This window comes from Paramisgurnus dabryanus, chromosome 10 (assembly GCF_030506205.2).
Source record: "Paramisgurnus dabryanus chromosome 10, PD_genome_1.1, whole genome shotgun sequence".
In the NCBI taxonomy this organism is placed as follows: Eukaryota; Metazoa; Chordata; class Actinopteri; order Cypriniformes; family Cobitidae; genus Paramisgurnus; species Paramisgurnus dabryanus.
The window spans coordinates 11,447,971-11,469,696 of NC_133346.1; the positions used below are offsets into that span (position 1 = coordinate 11,447,971).

Here is a 21,726-nt window from a genome sequence, read left to right on the forward strand (position 1 = left end):
ATTTCGACATATGCGGCTGCCCTGAGAATTTTCGGATGTTTGTGTTTCGTCTCACACCTCTACAATGGGTTTAATGGTGCACTGGAACAATCCTTCCTAAAATGCATTAAACTTTCGTTTACAAAGACGTGAAACTCACCGAGTGGTCAGGGGTGTTCACTGATATGCTCACACAAAAATTGCTGCAAAAGATGCTTTCCAACAGCTGTTTTAGCATTCGTTGTTAACTTGTGGACCTATTTTTCAAAACGCCTCACACCCGTATATTCTTCCGTTGAGAGCTTGAATAATAGACACTCCAGCCCAGGCGGTGGCGCTAATCCGCCATTGCCAATTGCAAGAATAGAAACAAATTTCCCGGCGCGGAGTAATACCGTACCTCACAGCACATCTTATATAAGTCAATGGAGTTGGCAAAAACTACGATAAAACCTGTTGGAATGCGTCTTTTGCAGCGATTTTTGAGTGAGCATACCAGTGAACATCCCTGACCACTCGGTGAGTTTCACGTCTTTGTTATTAAAACATTGATAAAACATCAAAGCTGGTGCTGGTTCAAGACTTTTGCACAACACTTTATATAAAATACTGCACATTACATACACAGCACATATACTGTACATACAGTATCTATGAACGCTTTGAAAGATTTACTCACACAGATCATGTTGCACCACATCACAGAAAATTAAAAAAGGTAAGAAAGTGTTTAAAAAATAAGATCAAAATATACACTTTATTTCAATTCCAACCTAAAATACTGATTTAAAATGAAAGAAATTGCTTTTACATATGTAATATGGACCACAAAACAGTCATAAGGGTCAATTTTTTTTTAGATGCATACAAAAATAAGCTTCCCATTTATGTAAGTAAACATGAAAATATTTGGCTGAGATACAACTATTTAAAAAATTGGAATCTGAGGGTGCAAAAAACTAAATATTGGAAAATATCTAAAAAAAAAAAAGCTTTTCAAATGAAGTCATAAGCAACTGCCTCCATTCACAAAAATAAAGTTTTGATATATTTATGATAAGAAATTTTCAATATATCTTCATGTAACATGATCTTTACATAATATCCTAATGATTTTGGCACAAAAGAAAAATCGATAATTTTGACACATGCAATGTATTTTTGGCTTTTGATAAAAAATATACCCTTGCCACAAAAGGTTTTGTGATCCAGGATCAAATATATATATGACTTTATTCTATTCAATTATATATATATATATATATATATATATATATATATATATATATATATATATATATATATATATATATAATTGAATAGAATAAAATCAAATCCCATTTATAATTCTCAATGCATGCAATGAAAGTTGCATGCATTGGCCAACAGAACCGTATGAGCACTTTGCATGTGGTAATGTATGTAAAGCTCCTTATAAAACAATAATTTTCTCAAAGCTGTGGTACAAAACAACTTTTTTCCATCTAACAACAGAAGCAGGAGCTTATTTCAAAGAGCGATAATTCATTTACATTTGAATAAAACACACATAAAACAGTATACAGTCACCCGGTCGTTCCAACATTTCAGGGCTAAGCAAGTAAACCACATCAGTTATACTAAGCAAACACAATGTTGTCAAGCATTTGGGCATCAAACAACAATATACTCAATGTGATTTTGTTTTGTCTGCCTCTGTAGTGCAGAGAAAAATTGAAAGTGGGTATGCAAATCCCACCTCTTAAAGAAACGTGGGCGCCACAATCTGAAAAACGGTGAATGCAATCTCTTTTAACAATGAGACAGACGTCTGACTAGTACTACTGTTATAAAACATACCATCAAAGTAATCCACAGCAAAAGCAATGCTCACTTATATCAAACAAGCAATTCGGAAACAACAGTCGATTCTAATAAACTTACTGGACGGTAAAAGTCCTCTGTTCTCCACGGACATGTTGTGTAAAGTGTCATCGCTGAAACAGCGGCAAGTATTGTGTGTCTCTCTGTGTTTGTGTGTGTGTGTAGTACCAGATGCCTGATCTAACAGCATGTGAGAAGCAGATTAATCCTTGCAATGGCCTCCTGTTCTCTACAATACTGACAATGACCTTACACCCCCGCAGCACACACACATACAGCTGATCATTAATTCAAAAGCTTTGTCTTCAGTTGTGTTAAAGCTGTTTGGGACACAAAAACATGACCCTTGATCACCTCAGTGGGACCATAACAGAGACGATCCCGCTGCATTTTCACTACTTGTATAAGAGCAGAGCAGGTGGCGTCTGATGATGTGTGATTGGCTGCAAGGCTGAACTGGGACAGCTGGGACAGTTTTTGAACTCAGGGGGACAGAAGTTCTGGTCGGATCGCTTTATTCATCAACATGATCCATAACACTTTCAAAAAGATCTGATGTGTTAGAAATTACAGAAAATAAGAAAAAACAAACCCTAGACAAAAGGAAATATGTTTTCAAGGTGTTTATATTTTTTGTGCATTTGGCAGATGCTTTTATCCAAAGCTAAGGCCACATTTACACATAGCCGGGTATTTAGAGAAACAAGTATTTCCTCGCCTCCGTTTTCAGGAATATATCGTTTTCAAAAAACGTGTAAATTACATCAACCCGCATGAATATGCCGTCATGCGCCATAATAACCATGACAAACCTATGGGTGCCAGTGTAGGGAGAGGAATAAAGCCATGCAAGCCAATCAAAATCCTCAGAACTGGCACTAATAATGAATAACACGAGTGACTTCCTGTTCCTTTCAAAACAGCAAACATAGGGCGCTCAAATTATGTTAAGCATTTTATGGCACATAATGTGACATTTGAGAACCCAAACCCCCCGTTTCTCCCAGTTGACACGGCAACACATAACCGGGGTTATCAGAAATCTCCATTTTGGCCGGAGGTTTTAGAAATAATCGTTTTTTTTTTGTAATAAAAACTGGGTTTTCGTGTAAAATGAGCGGCCAAACCGCAGGGAAATATCTGCGTCTTTTGTTCGTGTAAATGGGGAATAAAGGTACATTTTTATCACTATGTGTGTTGCCTGGGTTTAAACCCGTGACCTTGCGCTGCTAACACAATGCTCTTCCACTGAGCTGTGCAGGAGCACATATACAGAGTATAAAGCATAGACCGTAAAAAAAGATGGACAACATGACTTCGCCTCCCACCATTGTAGGTGAGACCACGGTCGCCGCCATGTTACGTAAAAACGTCAGTTTGGAGCCAAGGCACGCGCAGAAGGAATCGTCCGTGGAGCCAGAGGCGGAGCCGCGGTATCAAACTTCCGCCCAAACGCTTGCGCGACCAATTCAACCATGCCAATCATAACGACACGCCCCGTTTCTACAGCATCAAATTACAAGCTAAAATGAAACATACCACAATAACGAACACTTGAACATATATCAGCGTGATAACAACTGAAAGGACCAAAACCATCTTTCGGAAACTTTTATTGGGTGTGTAAATTTTTTTTTTATTTACAGCGGAGTCCCATTCGTTTGAATGGAGAGGGCAGGGTTTATGACTTGTACTGCAGCCAGCCACCAGGGGGCGATCAAAGAGCCAGAGGCTTCACATTTCAAGGCTTATGAGGCACACCCGGTATAAAGGTGTTCCTGTAGCTCAGTTGATGGAGGTCATATGTTTGAATGCCAGGGAACACACACACATGAAACAAAAATTCTGTACTCTACTGTAATGTTAGTTGCTTAATACTAAAACGTCTGTAAATGAATTAACAATGTAGTAGTCGAGCCTCCAAAGACATGCCCATGAACCGCCCACAAACTGTTTATTACTCATACAGGAGCCCAAGTGAGGAGACTGAACTTGCAATATTTAAGCATTTTAATAATTCGAAACAATAAGAGACCACAACTTTGAAAAAAAAATTCCACTGTGTATCTGATTTCAGATTTGCTTTTCCTAAACTTCACATAAAAATTCATTAATTTAAATTAAATCATGTGGATGTGTGCTGAGGTCGGAGAAGGACGCAAACGATTTGTCACTTTGTCTTTGTCACTATAGCATCTATAAAAGATCAAAATCATTTGGTGATCCAGGTTCATAAACATCTAGCGGCATCAGGTTTCACACACATGCACATCAGTGCACTTGGTCATCCATGTTTTAGTTAATTGAGTTGTTTCCAGCTCAGCCACATGTAAAATGTTTGGGCTACAACAGGCAGCAAGTTCACTAGCACCACGCACCAGGTGTACAGTTTTTAGTTCATATTTCAACTGATCTCATCTGACAATTCAACCAATCATGTTTTTTTTTTAAGATGTCAAATAAATCTTTCTTTGGTGTCCCAGAGTACGTATGTAAAGTTCTAGCTCAAAATACCATATAGATCACTTATAATAGTGTCCTTTAAAACGCAAATGAGCTGATCGCTGCACTAAATGGCAGTGCTGTGGTTGGATAGTGCAGATTAAGGGGCGGTATTATCCCCTTCTGACATCATAAGGGGAGCCAAATTTCAATTACTTATTTTTTCACATGCTTGCAGAGAATGGTTTACCAAAACTAAGTTACTGGGTTGATCTTTTTCACATTTTCTAGGTTAATACAAGCACAGATGACCCAAATATAGCACTTAAACATGGACAAAGTCAGATTTTCATGATATGTCCCCTTTAAAAGCAGAACTCCTAATTTTATTACATAAGGTACATTGTCTTCAGTTATGTTAAAGCTGTATGGGACACAAAAACATGACCCTTGATCACTTCTGTGGGACCTTACCCACAGAATACCATACAATGACAATAAAGGCTTTCAAAACTTTATCTTTTAAACAAATTCAAAAGATTGCAAATTCTTGAATTCAACTCTTCTACAGTACATCCTACAGTACATCCACTATGGTGTCAGTGAATGCTGAATCTAATAAGAAAAAGTGACTGATATGATGAGCAGAAATGGCTGATCCATCTTCAACAGAACCACAGGCTCAGTTAGATAAGATCATGTACCCGATACCACAGGAGGAAATAACTTATTCACTTGGTTTCCAAGGCAACCAGGAAAAAGAAGAATTCACATTCATAATCACGTCAGCCTATGCATGAACTCCTTTCTCACCCGCGCAGACCAATTCACAGACACAGGGACGGCAGCTGTTTCACTCTTATGTAATGGATGGATGGAGTGGGCTCAGGACCGTAATCTCACTCCTCTCCAGAGAGTGATTATTTCTGCTCTTTATGCAACCCACCACTGCATACCAACACACTCCTCATCTGCTGACGTGGACTCTCGCCTCTGTAATTCAACATGATTCATAAAATCACTCACATGGACAGTACAGAGCTGTTGTAAAACACAAATTTGCTAAACTTCCACTTTTATGTTCCACAGAATAACAAGAGACACAAGTTTGAAACAGCATGAGGGTGGGTTAATGATGACAGGGTTTTTTTTTTAGGTGAACCGTCCCTTCAAGCTAAGAGGCTGTTTACACTTGGTATTAAGATGTGTTTTCATCGATCGGATCACAAGTGGACGAGAGAGACACATTACGTTTACACCTGGTATTTAAATCCGTCTCTTTTGTCCACTTTCGACCACTTCTGTCCTGAATACTGTGAGGGGGTGGTCTGTGAGACGGTGGGCAAGTCTCTCTGCTGTCATTCAAACGCGAGCGGGAGTAATTATGAGTTTATATGGACGCAACCTAATATTATGTCGGAGTCCACTGCTTGTTTAGCAAGTATACATGCTGCACAGTGTTTTGTACGTGTGTATGTTGGAGCTTTCTCTGAATTTTCAGCGCAATTGATGAAATAGGATCGCGCAACTTTCACGCTTTCAAAACGAAACTACGGAGAACACCCGCAGTAGTTTTATCAATGAAAAGCTGAAAATAGCGCTGTTCACCGTATGTTCACGCCAGAAGTCAAAAAAGACGTAAAACTTGTGTTTAATACCTCAGATTAGATAAATGGGCGGAGAGAAGGCGGTCGCGTATGGCTGTTCGAATACATTCAACCACATTGCGTTCCGCAACTCCAAAGCGATCCGATCGAAAGTGGTTTCGACTACCTCTGGATGTGGTTGCAAGTGGTCGAAAGTGGACGCGTTCAAAACGTTTTGAACACCGTTTACACCTGGTATTAACGTCGTCCACTTGTGATCCGATCGACGAAAACGCATGTTAATGCCAAGTGTAAACAGCCTCTAAGATCCAGTGACTTTAAAGGAAAACAACGCAGTTTTTCAATATTTTACTTGTTCTTACCTCAACTTAGACAAATTAATACATAGCTATCTTTTTTCAATGCGTGCACTTTTAATATTTGAAAAGCGCCTCAGGAATGTGTTAGCAACCAATTTAGAAGCAACCAAACACTCATGTTTTCCCTATTTAAATACTGTTACATGAGTAGTTACATGAGTATTGATGGCACAAAATAAAACTTTAGTTTGGAGCCATAGGAATGAATGGAGATAGGCTAAATGCTAACACATTCACGAAGCGCTGTACAAAGATTAAAAGTGCACACATTGAAAACAGATAGATATGTATTAATTAATCCAAGTTGAGGTAGGAACATAGTAAAATATTGAAAAACAGTGGTGTTTTCCTTTAAAGGTGCAAAGTGGGTTTTTAGCGACATCTAGCAGTGAGATTGCAAATTGCAACCAACCTCAATTTCGAAACGCAATGAGAAGCTACAGTAGCTCAGGACAAACTCAGGGTTTCCCGCAGCACTTTTCAGTTTCGGGCGGCCCACCTAAGATGGGATACCCTACCACCTTAACAAGGTCGTCCCAAAAAAAATTTGCTGCACAAAAGGTGCATCTCAGAGAATAGCGTGGAGAATAGTGCTTCACACTGCGAGCGGGCTCACGCCACATGGCCGAAATGAGAGAAAGAAATGGTCCATCAATGTCAGGAGGATAACTAGCCTGTTGATAAAACATTTAATTCATTAATAATCTAGTATGTGTTCATTTTCTGTCATAGTTTCTTAAAAATTTAGTTTTATCTGAGTGTTTTTTTTTTTTTTTGGGCCATTTTTGCTTTATTGATAGACAGTAGTTTTTGAGAGATGACAGGAAAGTAGAGGGTGGAGAGAGGGGTATGGGATCGCAAAGGACCTCGAGCCGGGATTCGAACTCGGGTCGCCAGAAGTGTGTTTGCACCATATGTCGGAGCGCTGCCCACTACACCATCGGCTCCGACTTATTTGAGTGTTTTAAATAAAAATATTTTCATCATGACGCGTACACCCCTTTGATTGCCACACCCCCGGCCCGCCCACCTGCACAACCCTACCACCTTAACTAACAAATTTTCTGCGGGAAACCCTGAAACTTGTCATTGTCTGAGACAACGTAGGGACGAAACAAATTCTGTATAACAGTTTGTCTGTTTAGGACCACTGTAGAAACATGCCACCGACTTTAATGTAATGAGACCCGCGGTGTATGTAGATAAAAACGGCTAATTCTAAGGTAATAAAAACAATACAACACATTATGTAAGGTGTTAATACGTCACTAATAATAAAGTTACGTATATTATATTGGATTTCCACATTGCACATTTAACGGTCAAACGTATGAAGAAAAACTTCTCACTATTCATAGTCTTGTTTGGTAAAAAGATGCAAACATATTTATCATTAGCATCTCACATTCAGCAAACTGCAAATGGTCCTCATCCAGAACAAGTCGGTAAATTGCTCCCACTCTTTACACTAGATACTGATGTGACAGATGAACAGCTTGCTTCTCGGTTTTGGCAGGCTCTCTCCGTCGGCTTTGATAATTCTGCATTTCTCCCAGCCACCAACAGATTTACAAACTAATCTGAATAGCTGACATTTGTCCACCGTGGAGCAAATAATTACATTTCATACCAGCTGAAGGCCAGATCTTATGTCGTGAGCATGTGCAAAAACACGTATTTGGTCAAAACAAAATATTGAAGTGCTATGAATTGTTTTTTCTTCTCTAGTGCGCCTGTATTTGAATTGGTAGACTTGAGCATTGCAATAGCAGTGCACAGGTCATGGGTTTGATTCCTACACTGTAATGCAGGGTTCACACCAGACACAGCAGAGGTGGCAAGCATGAGTGATGTACATGTAAAGTCAATGCAAAGACGTGATTAGGCATCCTGCGGCGCGGTACACGCGGTGCGAATGGCGCGGAATGCGCGTTCAGCGCGAATTGAGTGTTGCCGCTGGAAACGCGCGAGTTAAAAAATCTGAACTTCGGCAGATTTCCGCACCTCGTTAACTAATCAGGACCTTGCCGTAGTAGTGACGTGATTACAGGAAGTGAGCGGAGTCGCAGAAGCCCCTCCCATGACACGAATTTTCACGTGAATGTCTTGAATTACTAAAATTTTACGCGCGAATGAAGTGAGTAAACTTAAATGTTCAAGCGTCCAACTACGCGCGAATAGCGTGTTTTTGCCGCCTCTACCACGGCTGGTGTGAATGCACCATACAAATCCCTCGTTGCACTTAAATTTGTAAGTTTAATCAACTTGAATTTACAATTAATTTCAACTTTCTTGACTAGTGAGAAGTTGCTATAAATTATTAAAATAAAGTTCAAATAGCTTAAGCTAATTCAACTTTTTTTTTTATATTGTAAATTCAGGTTGATTAAACTTAAAAATGTAAGTGCAACAAGGATTTTTTTTTACAGTGTAGGGAACAAACATTAAAAAATGTATCTCTCGAATGCACTGTAATTTGCTTTGAATAAAATCTATAAAAGATTTTAAAATATATCTATCCAACTTTGAATTGCTGTGTTCAAAGCAAATGACTCCTGTCTGTACCCCAGTGTACCTTTTCCCCATGATAAACTCACTTTCTTACATCTTGGAGTGGTTTATTGCTTTGATAAAAGTTAACCATCCTTCCCTCTAAATTCCTGGAAGGCAGTATATAAAATTGGCGCATAACAAATTTTTTATAACAGTTGAGGGAACAGCATCAAATGTCAGATACTCAGTCATAAGCAGTTATGGATATTATTAACAGCGCCCTGCCTGGTGCTTAGCTAAATTTAGTCCTGATTACCGAATTACATCACTACCTTGCTCATTTGTCTTGTGGAAATAAGCTTTTTTGCTTGAGCAACCGCAGGCTGCTCACTATTACACTGGAAGACTTTCAGTCGAAAGTCTGCGTTACCATGGAGACAGGCCGAGACTTCACATCTCACATGCTACTTATGTTAAAGGAATATGGCACATCTGACTCATGAGGTTCTTTCACACTGACTGTCCTTTAAACTGTAATTACATCATAAAACAACACTCAAGCAATGTCAAAAGTGAGGAGGAGAAAAGTGATTCCTAAGCAAACTAAGAACTTTTAAATACATAAACCTCTATTAACACATGCATCTTTATATTTATGCATTTAGCAACCAAAACGTACAATGCTTTCCAAGCTAAAAAAGGATCAAACTCGTGGCCTTGGTGTTGCTAGCACCATGGTCTACCATTCAAGCTACATACTGTAAAAAATTATATCAAATCAACACAATTTGTAAAGTTGAAGTTACAAAAATATAAGTTATACAATTTCAACTTGTTTTTCTAAGGTATGTCAACAAAATATGTTGACTAAAGTTATATAGACTTCATGTTGCATTTTTTTTACAGTGAAGTTGCAGCTAAACTAAAGTAGCCAGCAGTTTTGTCTTTTGGAACTCCTTTAATATATTATCCTGACATAAAAGGGTAAAAAAGAAAGAAAGAAAGCCCTAAAACATGATACTGAAAAGTTGTCTGATACACTATTAAATAATAATTAAGTAACTGTAAACTTACCCAAGCCATTAAAAAACGTGACATATGCTCTTAAAGATCTCACACAAGAGCTAAAGCAAGTTAATTTATATTTATATGAGTGTAGTTTGTTTCTTTATTCCATGTTTCCTCAAGCCTTACATTACAGAACTAAAGAGCTCCCTCTGCTGGACAAACAGACAACTGCATTACAATGACAAAAAACCTTCTGTCACTATTTTCAAAATATATACACTATGTTAGGTATCGTATTTTTTGCAATATAGCAAATTATTATTAAAACATAAATTCTAATTCCAAGAAATAATGTCTGTAGATCTTACATCTATATGCATATAATCTATATAATTCTGACATTCACTAATACTATTAATCCTAACACAAATTGTTTTACTGATATAGCCATACTTGCTATAGCAGTTGCAGTGGTTATTACAAATGCTGTCATGCAACAAGTTTGAGGACATCTTAATCTTTTTCAGTCATATTTTATAAAGTGTTCTTTTGCTTAGACTGTTTTGATTTAGAAAAAAACAAAATCAGGCAAGCTGGGCAGATAAAAAACAATAAAATTTCCAACCTAAAACACCTTTAATTCTAATTCTACTAAATTCCACAAGATGGCAACATTTTCCTCTTTCGAATCCCACTGTCTGAGTAACAGAGTTAGGCTCAGCAGTTTTTGTTCTGAGTTTCTTAGCTAAAGGCTTGCTAAGGGAAATATTCACATTACATTTGCATCTTTATGCCAGCATTAATATCTCTCTCGAAGGTCCATTGTCTTTGTAATAATTCAGCCATCTGTTTGTGAGGTGTGGCCAAGCCTGGTATTCAACCCAAATGCATGTGGCATCCCATTTCTGTAAGCACTGGCTTAATATAACCTCTAATTATGAGAACGAATAAACATGAACGTCTACATGCCAAAAGTCTTATGGGTTGGTAAACCCAACAAAACCATGTAGCAAATATGATCAAAGCTTCTGGTTCAAATAAACAGTATAATTATAAAAGAAGCTATAAACTACAAGTGCAAAAATGTAAAACAGTAACTATTCTGTTTCCTGTTACAAATAATGCTGCGTGTTTTTTTTTTTTATAAAATTAGTTTTCTGTTTAACTACAGATTTAAGTCCACAGAAAAAACACTTCCATGGTCCTGCCCCTTTAAATTGATTATTTAAGGTTTTTTTATTAATTAAAAAAAAAAAATTGCATACACAACAGTTGTACTTTTTTTATCACAGAGACGGTACCTTTATAAAAGGTTCTGTATCATTTAGGGACAGATACTGTGTTACTTTGAGATACCAGTATGTACTTTTTGACCCAGTAACAACTTTTGTACTTTCATGTACCCATATCTGAGAATGTATTTGTATGTAAACATTAACTAAATTTTTATACAAACAACTTTAATCCCGCTGATATGATTGTGGCTCTTAACTACAGCTCCATTAATACAACTCGTACACAACTTTACACACTGCCTTTGCAAGACAATGTGTTTTCCTAAAATTTAATCACAAAGCACACTGAGCTTAGAACTGGAAAGTGCCTTTATCTCTGACAACTCACTGAGGAATGATATTGCCCATCACTGACCTGTTATCAGAACCATCGCTCACCTGGAAAAGTCCTCCCTACATCTTAACTTGAGGCTTGACTCACAGCACCATGTTAACTGATGTCCATTTGCAGGAGAATGACAAAACAAGACCAGATGAATGACCGAAGAGGAGTGAGAGAAAGACAGAGAGAGAGAGAGAGAGAGAGAGAGAGAGAGAGAGAGAGAGAGAGAGAGAGAGAGAGAGAGAGAGAGAGAGCAAAGCAACAGCAAAAGCAATCTCCTTTGAAAGATTTGCGCACAATGCAATGCTAACAGGAGTTAAAGGGGACAGAGAATGATAAACCATTTTACCTTGTCTTTGTTAAATAATGGTAGTCTACCCACATTCACAAACATACAAAAAGTGCTAGACAAGCTAAACATCTCAGTCTCATAGTAATTCCTCTTTTAGAAATGTCAGCCAGAAAACGGCCCAATCTGAAAAACTGATGCTTATGACATCACAGGCATCTCACTGCCCCTCCACTTTAAAATAATTGGCTACATTTTTTGAGTGGCAGCAAAGTCAGCCAATCATTAATGAGATTGCAAGTTAAGCCAGTAGGGGGAGCCAAATAGGTGCAAAACCACTTGTATAAAATCCCCCACCCTAATAGAGCTATCTGAGAGAGGTTTTTAGGAAGCTTCTAAGGCATTACAGACCCAAACAAAAAAAATGTTGTCTACATGTCACATCACAGAACAAGGATAAATACTCCGTTCAATCATTCTATGTCACCTTTAACTTAGAGGCTGTGAGTCAGAAGCGGGAGGAATTATGATAATGTCTGTCTTCTCTACGTCATCAATCCCAGGAAGTTAACTGTTGCCTACAGTACGTGTGTTTGTCGGATATTTACGTTGGAGACGATAACTTACGTCATCGTTTACTTTAGGGTATATACCTTTTGCATAACGTTAACATGTAATACACACTTACACAACAAAGTAAAATCGTGAATCTGACCATCTGTGCTCTTTAAATAAAATCTGAAAATGTACTTCCACCCTCTTGTGGCGATCCTTCTCTGATGACTTCAGCTAGACAGATTAGGCAGAGCATCCATTAACCCTGATCAATTTCTGAATGAAATGCCTACTTTTCTATATCCATTCAATTTACAGTGGAAAACACAAGCCATGCCCGCTATTTCCAGTATGATATTTCACTTGGAAATAGGTCACAATAATACGGAAGTAAAGTCAATCACACAGCTTCATGCTGACAAGGACTTTAAATCTTTTAGAAATAAATGATGTTCTGAAAGTAAACTGGGTGATGATGAATGCCATTTCATCTTGACTTTTAAATCACAGATGGGTGATCCTCACAAAATCCAGATTTAGAAGGTGTCCAGCCTTAGAATTTTTAAAAAGCCCTTGAAGCCAATTTTTTTGGCACGTATAAGATTAAGGTCTGAACTTACTATAACCATTATTTTTAGAGGATTTACAAAATATTTCCTATAGAATTATTTAAATTTTTTAGATTATCATTATCAAAAATTATCATTACCGCAACATGTTATTACATTCAATTTATGCATTTAAAACTCATGTTTCGGTAATGAGAACTAAAAAGTTGTCTAGGTACTATGACAAACAAAATTTCAACTTTTATCTGGAGAGAAAAAATAAGAACTACTTACCTTGTAGCCATCTTGAGTGTCACAGTCAATTATGTCCCTTACAACAACTTTTTTTTTAAAGTTAGTTCATTGAGGGCTTAAACAATGATTGAAAATTGTTGTGGAGGATGAGAAAATTGGTCTTGGACACATTTACATTCCTTATTATTGTCTCTACATTTACCAACGATCACCAAATACCACATGTTTCTTTACTGTAAATGTTTATAGTATAACGTGCACTGAAGCTTTTTATTTTTAGATTTTTTAATTATAAATATTTCCATGTCAAAGAACCCAAATCCAGTCATGGACACGTTGCGGTAATGAAAATTTTCCCCTTAAAAGTGGAAAAAACAACAAAATTGGTTTGTATGATGTCATTCGAAATCATGTGCAAAATAGTACATGAAGAGATGTTTGTAACTGTATGCTTTTTATTTTGATACTCTTACTTTGCATTTACTTTTTTATCAAAATGTTTCATGACACCTCATAAGTCTAATTTCGCAAGAATCACCCAGATAGCTGCATTAAATACACACTATAAAATGCTGGGTTATTGTCAGAATTGGGTCAAAAAGGGACAAACCCAGCCATTGGGTTACAGGTAGGTTAAATTACAAAGGTTTGTCCCTTTCTGACCCAATGCTGGGTTTAAAATAATCCAGCATTTTTTACAGGGTACACACACACAGACATGTACACAATAAAAGTTCAGATTCATGCAGTAGTCGGATCAACTTTTGATGAGCTTGACAAAACTCCAGACACCCTAGAACGCAGGTAAGAGCTGACTAGTATTGTTTTAGCAGCGGAGCTCAATTCCTCAAATCGAGACCATCCAAATTTCTCAGACCGTCCCCTGGTATAAGGGACTCCCCTCCCGCAAGAGTAACTGATCTGATTACAGTTTAGCAGCAGTAGTGAAAAAACTCCTCGCGGGACGGTCTCTCTGAAACAAGAGTGCGCCGTCATGGCTCTTCTATTAAGAGGGCAGCGTCCAACCTTGTTCAGTTGACAGTGATAAATGAGACCCATTAAAAACCTCTATGGAACAAATTGGCAGACTATGGTTGGTTTCTCGATTAGGACTCGCTGGCTCACGATCCAAAGGATTCCGATGGGCAGCTGTGATGGAGAATATTTAGCCGGAAAATCTCATTTAAAAAGAATAGACTCTAAATACAGACAAAAAAAAAATCGCACTGGCCCTAAATTGACCTGACCCCAGCGGGATACAACATAAGCACTAAACACAGTCTTTCTATTATAACCTTTACATCTCAAATGTACATTGCCGTGCATCTGCACTAATCTTTAGCAAGCACTCCAAAACCAAAAACCACAGTACAAATCCTACATTACTTATGTAATACCTTGCAATAAGCAAAACTTTGCTCTTTGATATCTTCTTAATAACACAATATAAAAGTGGTAGAAAACAGGTACAAACCACAGCATGAGCTTACCATTGGAGTTCAATGTTTTCAGGTGCAAATGACTGATCAATAGTAGAACAGATTAGTTGTATTCGACATCATGCAAGATCAAGATGTGTTTCCTGGTCAATGGGAGACTAGGTTAAGCAGTTAATAGACTGCACTTCTCCGCCATGATGGCACACTGTCCAGATTACTCGTACAGTAATGCCTTCTAAGATGATTACTGCTATTTCAGGAAGCATTAGTGACCTCAACCTTTAATGGCATTGTATTGACAATCAATAGAGATCTGAATGATTGTTTGCATGTGCTCACGATTTTAAAGATACACGTATGATCTGATGTGGTAGGATATCCAATTATGATGAATTTCAAAAAATGCACATGACGTCAAAGGACACCAAACCTGACTATGTCACAGTGTCCATTTATTAGAAAACAATCTTCTGTTAACAGATGACGATCAGTGGGTTGAGCTGAAGGTCAGAGAGGAACAAAGTCATTACAGATAATGAGATAACAAAAAGTTATCTATATACGTACAAATATTACACTATCCAGATCCAATTCTTCAATCTCAAATCACAAAACCACCTCTCAAGAAATTGCACCCGCTGATATGATGAGAATATTGCTTCTAAATATACAAAATATCATGTCATTTTTTATGCATGACCATTTCATAAAACTTACTACAGACTTCTTGGAGTGTTAAAACCTAGAGCGGAAACACACAGGGCCTGATTCAAGTATAATGGTAAATTAAGCAAGGACAAATCTATATAAAACAATAAAAAAGTTTAAAAGAAAGATTTATTAATGTAATATATAAAAATAACACTCTAAAATATGCTGAGTTATTTTAACCCATCACTGTACAAAGTAAAAGTTGAATTAACTAAAAAATTTACTACAATTGGGAAAAAACATTTGAATTTAGCTTTTTCAAATAAATTTTTTCACTTAAAGTATAATTTATTTTATATTATTTATAATTAGTATTATTGCAGATTTTATTTATAAATAGATTGCAATCTAATATTATTTTTCTTTGACTATGAACCATTTAGACATTAAATGACATAAACAACAGGTGTCATATTAAAATAGACATGCCAACTTAACAACTATTTGAAACTATTTGACTAATGTTATTATTGCTGTATTAGGGTTCTGATTGTCTTGAGAGATCATGAAAAGCTGCTGCAGTTAAATAAATAAAAAATAAACCATTGAATAATGCAAATCTAATGCATCAAAATGCTGTCATTTGTTTAAAATAATTTCATGTTTAACATTAACTCATGGTGTCATACTTTTCACTAACAGGAGAAAAGGCACTCTGCTACAAGCTACATGTTAGACAAAATGGCCTGCTGATCTGACCATCAAATACATTAATGATTTTCTTAATGGCTTTCAATTAGGTATCTTTTGAGAAACACAAATTCAAAATAAATAAAATGTAACTAAATTTACACATTTGGTAGAAGCTTTTATCTACACATTGTTATCAGTATGCTACATGTCCTGGGAGCCGAACCCATGACCTTGGTGTTGCGGGCACCATGATCAACCAGTTGCACTACAGAAATCTGACCATGTGCCACCACTGCACTGCTTATTCATGAGCTGCTGTGCTATCGGATGAATCTTTGCTTTACCAAAACCAGAATAAGGTTTAAGATCTCAGTGAAGACTCAGACATCTCATTAAGTAGATTAAATTCTAGAATCAATGCAATAAGCCTACATGTCTTATACCAAATTCATCTCTGTACTCTTTACTGAACTAAGGATTTTGCATAGACATGAATTCAGGTTCAGATTCATTCTCTAGCGTTCATGTATGCATGCTAAAAGCATGTGGGCTGTGTTTGACCTTGGGTATGAATACAGGAGTAAAACCAATCAAGAGAGATTGTTGGACATGATGTAATATCTCTGTTTCATGGAAAAAGACAACAACTAGCAGAGATGAGCTTATGGAACACATCTGAAAAAAACAGTGGAACAGGAACACATCTCCTGCCACATCAGCAAGGTTAAAAATAACTTTATTTCAGAAAAAAGCCCTAAAGCGGCAAAACGCGCCCACTGCTTAAGAACTACAGAATGAGCAAATGTCACATCAGCAAACGAAATGCATGCAAACAAATAAAAAATACAACATTAGCCCTTAAACCAAAAGTCAGAAAATGTTGTATGTTAAAATCAAAAGTTTCACTTTGTTTTCTTTGACCTATTTTCCCATAAAAGAAAAATGAGGTGCATGGTTAGTAAAAAAAGATGTTCTTAGTATCCTCAAGCAAGCTTACCTACAAGAGCCTGGAAAAGACTGCTTTTAAGGATGCCCATGACTCTTATGATGGCAGTTTTGAGCGGTTGTTCCTCTGGTTTCTTCAGTTTTGAGCAATAGTCCTCAAGAAGGCGTATTGCCCTGGCTGTGTCTGCAAAACATAACAAAATGACAATAATATGTTACTGGCATACATTTTAATGCAATCTGTAACAATGTGGAGCTATATAAAATTAATATAAATAAACTTTATTAAAAGCAGTATTATGAAGAACAAAATATGAAAAGACTAAAGGAACTCTTATTGTAGATAAATTAATTTCCATTGAGAGTCACAAACTGAAAGTATATAAAATGTTAACTACATTAACTACTAAATGTGATTTATATTTCACATTTATGCATTTGGCAGAAGCTTATGTAAAGTAACTAACAGTACACTTAAAGGTCCAGTGTGGGTTTTTTAGTGGCATCTATCATTGAGATTGAGAATTGCAACCATCAGTCCATAGCTCACCGCTCAATTTCAAAATGCAAAGTGAAGCTACGGTAGCTGCCACGGGACAAAAACATAGTCGTCTGAGACACGTAAGGATGAAACGTGCTCTGTTTGTCCGTTTAGGGCTACTGTAGAAACATGGCGGCAACTTAAGGAGACTCGCGGTGTATGTAGATAAAAACGGCTCATTTAAGGTAATAAAAATAATAAAATTTACTTAAATTGTATTTTTTTTGTCTAAACTTTTTATTAGATATCTTTGTTCATGAAGAAAATGCATCTTGATTTAAGAATTTTTTGATATTTCTACTGAAAACTGGACAATTACTAACTAAGAAAGTAGTTTGCAGTGTTTGCTGCCTTGAAAAGGTTTGTTTAATCAATTCAGATTTACAAGATGAGTTGTTATAACTACAGATAAGTTATTATAACATATAAATATAGTTGAAAAAAGTCAACTTCATTTTATAAGTTGTAACAACTCATCTCTTGTCAAGATAAATGATAGTAAGTTGACATGACTTATCTGAGCTGATTTAACAAAAAATTTAAGTCAGCAAAGTATTTTTTAAAGTAGATGTCGAATCAATGACCTTTGTGTACCTAGAAGCATGATCTACTAGCCTGGCTCCGCCCTCCTACGTGCTTCCGCTTATTTTTCATTTCGCTTCAGCAGTACGTCTGGGATGGCTCTATAGAGTTTCGTTTTATCCTGCAAAAATCTGCAGGACCAATCAGCGAACAGATGGGGGTGGCTAAGAACGATGACGTTGAGGTCGTGCGTCAGTGTGAGTTGTAGTTCAGTAATAGCAGCGGAGAAAGACGTGAGAAAAGCTATTCGGTCCATTGTTGCAAAACTGCCGAATATACAGAAGTTAAAGCCGGAGCAAGAACCAGGTTTGCTAAGTTTTGTTTGTCTGATTATTCTGACTTGTTGTTTCCGGCCGGTTTCGGCGCATGATATACGTCACGACCACACGTTAGCGATTGGCTTTGGCAGATCCTGAGTGACTCTGGGCAGATCCAATAGTTTTAAACTTCAACAATGGACCCTCCTTAACGGAAGTAACGCTTTGCAATGGAGCGTGGCCAGACTCTCTTTACAAATGAACTGAATGTACGAGAGTCTGGTTGGACCAGGCTAATGATCTACTCAATTTTAGAATAATGTCTGGGGTGGGTGTCACTTCAGTTATCATCGTTTTCATGCTTTCATAACACGGAGACCTGTTAACACCACACACACATGCACTGCACTGACTACTACTGCTCAGACACCATTATGACTTAGTCAGTCACATAGACAGTCACTACGGACATGACAGGGTTACAAGTAATTCCTGTCATCAACACAGTCCTTTAAGCCAGCGTTCTTCAACCCTGGTCCTTGAGGACCCCCTTCCAGAATGTTTTAGATGTCTCCTTAATTAACACACCTGATTTAACTCATTAGGGAGACATTCTGGAAGGAGGCTGATGATTTGGTTCAGGCGTTTAAAATAAGGAAAAATCTAAAACTTTCTGGAAGAGGGTCCTCGCGAACCAGGGTTGAAGAACACTGCTTTAAGCAACAGGATGTTAAGGGGACATATCATGCAAATCTGACTTTTTTCATGTTTAAGTGCTATAATTGGGTCCCAAGTGCTTCTATCAACCTAGAAAATGTGAAAAAGAACAACCCAGTAAGTTAGTTTTGGTAAATCATTCTCTGCAAGCATGTGAAAAAAGGGGACATTGAAATTTGGCTCCCTTTGTGATGTCAGACGGGGATAATACCGCCTCTTAATCTGCACTATCCAACCACAGCACTGCCATTTAGTGCAGAGATCAGCTCATTTGCATTTAAATGGACACACCCACAAACAGCACATTTTTTGCTTACCTCTACAAAGTGGCAATTTTAACATGCTATAATAAATTATCTATATGGTATTTTATAAATGAACGTATAAACCAGCATAATAACAAAAGAGCGTTTTGAGATGGATCAATAGAAAAATTACCTCTATTAAGGTAAAATCATGTCAGACATGTAAAACTATGCAAATCATGGGTCTATGATCTAATCTAGCACCTGACATAATAATACACTATATAAAAATGCAGCATGAAGTTAAAATAATTTGGTTTTGCAAGTCAATTCAACCTATTTTAAGTATCAAAAACATAAATTTTGATTTGACACCAATGCATTTCTTTACACTGTAGTTGTTTGTTATCGGTAATAAAACTGTTACAGTAGTAAGGTAACAAAGTAGCATTGAAAAGCCTATAGAGATAAAGCTATGCATGTCATTCAAAGAGTAGCTAAAAACACAGCTGCATACCAGTCTGAAATAAAAATACAGACCAGCTTTTGACATCATCTAAGGTCATAGGCTGGTTGGCCACCCTAGAGTCTATTTTTATAGACTACAAACTTATTGCAGTGTAATTACACCATTAGTGAATATATAATTACACAGTTTGTAAGTCTCTACTACATATTTAAAGCATAGGCAGTATAAAAGTCAAAATTATAAGGATAATAAAAGGCATGCTTACAAAAGTTCGGCTACATGACTATATTTTATTTGCAACTATTCAACTAATAAAAATGACATTCTGCACCATCCAAAGATAACTATGATAATTACTAAATAAACACGTATGTAAGTTGTACACAGATGAAGATTATCATATTTCACTTAATATATCGTTTATCACTGAACAAAAAATGGAGGGAAAATATATAGTTTTTCTACTCATTACTCGTAAAAACATTTTACACATCAATCCATATCTTTAAAGTTAAACATGTAAAATTAATCTAAAGCTATATAAATAAAAATGCAAGATTGTCAGATCAAAAGTGCTAATGTTAACTCAGAATGACTTTAGAAATTGTGCCACTTTTTGACATTGAGATGACTGCAGGTGTATGACTGCATTGACCTAAATTTACCGCATGTGTTTACAATATAATACGTTATATAAATGATAGATTATGTATAATTTATGTTTTTTCTCACCTCTTTTCCTTAAGGGCATAATTACTCCTATGTGTCCTTGGGGGATTTCCAGGCATTAAAACAACACAGAAGTTTCGCCCTCATTTGCTGTAAGTATCCTGGAGAAACTAAAGCAGTAGTTTACAGTTCAGTTTGTTGGTTTAGATGTAAAAGCAGGATGAACGGGTCGTAGCTCGTGACGTTTAAGTCAAACAGAGAGACACGCGTGGAAACATCTTGAAGAAGAAAACACAGCAGCACGCGCTGAGCGCATGACAGTCGCCGATGATCGACCGTATGAGAAATAAATCCATAATCCGATAGTAACAGTGGATTGTGATCGAGTACACCTTGGCATAGATGAGAAATGTCTAGACTGGTCTCCAGTGGTTGACTGTGTTCAGGGTTGGCTTCATTTCGTATGCAAGGATTATTCTGCTGTAATATTCCCACAACCATCGACTAACGTTACTTAAAGGCCTTTGGTGTTTTTTATAAACTACAAATCTACGAAACACTCAATCACATCGTCAATAACACAACCCACGGACATATTTGAATCGGAAAAGCATAGCGACCCTGACAACTATTAAAGACGCAGTGATATTAAAGCCTTTCATTTTTCTCTAAATCTAATCATTAACAGTTATAGTTTTTTGCCCCAAAGGGCCATTTATACATCAAATTGAAGAGAATCTCGAATACATGGCTTGTGTTGGATCAGATTCAGTCGGTTTATGCTGATCAAGCATGTTTAATAACTAAACATTGAACAGTATGATGAATAAATAAGCATGGCATCTCTAATAACTCATGCCTGTGTGGAAGTTTAATGCGGCATGCTTGTAAACAGTTATTCAAGGTGCATACCAACTTGTGATGTTGGTAATAAATAGTAAAGCGTGTGTTTTATAGTTTTAGTGTGAATATGAAATCAAGGATCCGTTAATTTAAAATTGGTGGACTTTTTCCAAAGCCCCAGTCTTCCACTTTGTCAGTCATCTTCAACAACTCCTCAATTCAGCTTCGAGAGGTCAAATACCATACAAACTGCTAGTTATATGAACAAATAAGCCAGGCATTTATCCAGAATGTGTTTCCTCCACGGTAAAACAGCAGCCCGTCGCTGCGACGCCTGTCGGAAAACACCTGCAAGTTTTATCCAGCTTTCCGATAACGCATGGCTTCACAAATATATCCCAAACGATCTCTTCAAACGTCTAAACATGCAGTTGAAAACAACTTCACCTCATTTTTCCGTTACACTGTCCTTTTTTCTATGGATCTTCGCGGCATCTTTTGCCAAAGCAGGTTTGCAGAGACTCTCTACGGTGGGTGCAGTATCACCAGCAGCAGCATCATCACCAGTTTCGCCTTAGCAACGAGAGGGTTGACCCGCGGGGACTGACAGGGCGCGCCCACCAATGGCGCTCGTCTATTCTGGCAGTTGGCGCACTTACG

General features: G+C 37.1%; 1 protein-coding gene across 19 annotated transcripts in view; it reads right to left on the minus strand.

Moving 5' to 3' along the window:
* Nucleotides 1–21,598, minus strand: part of dlg2 (discs, large homolog 2 (Drosophila)) — a 278,208-nt gene extending 256,610 nt beyond the window's left edge. For all 19 annotated transcript variants that reach the window (XR_010529246.2, XM_065259051.2, XM_073816029.1 and 16 more), the window contains exons 1-2: nucleotides 20,287–21,598; nucleotides 16,796–16,927 (exon numbers count right to left, since the gene is read on the minus strand). Coding sequence is in view for 18 of the 19 variants with exons in the window: in XM_065259051.2 (XP_065115123.1) it covers nucleotides 16,796–16,927; nucleotides 20,287–20,305 (151 nt within the window). In the remaining variant the exon portion in view is untranslated. The remainder of the gene's footprint in view (nucleotides 1–16,795; nucleotides 16,928–20,286) is intronic.
* Nucleotides 21,599–21,726: the final 128 nt, after the last annotated feature.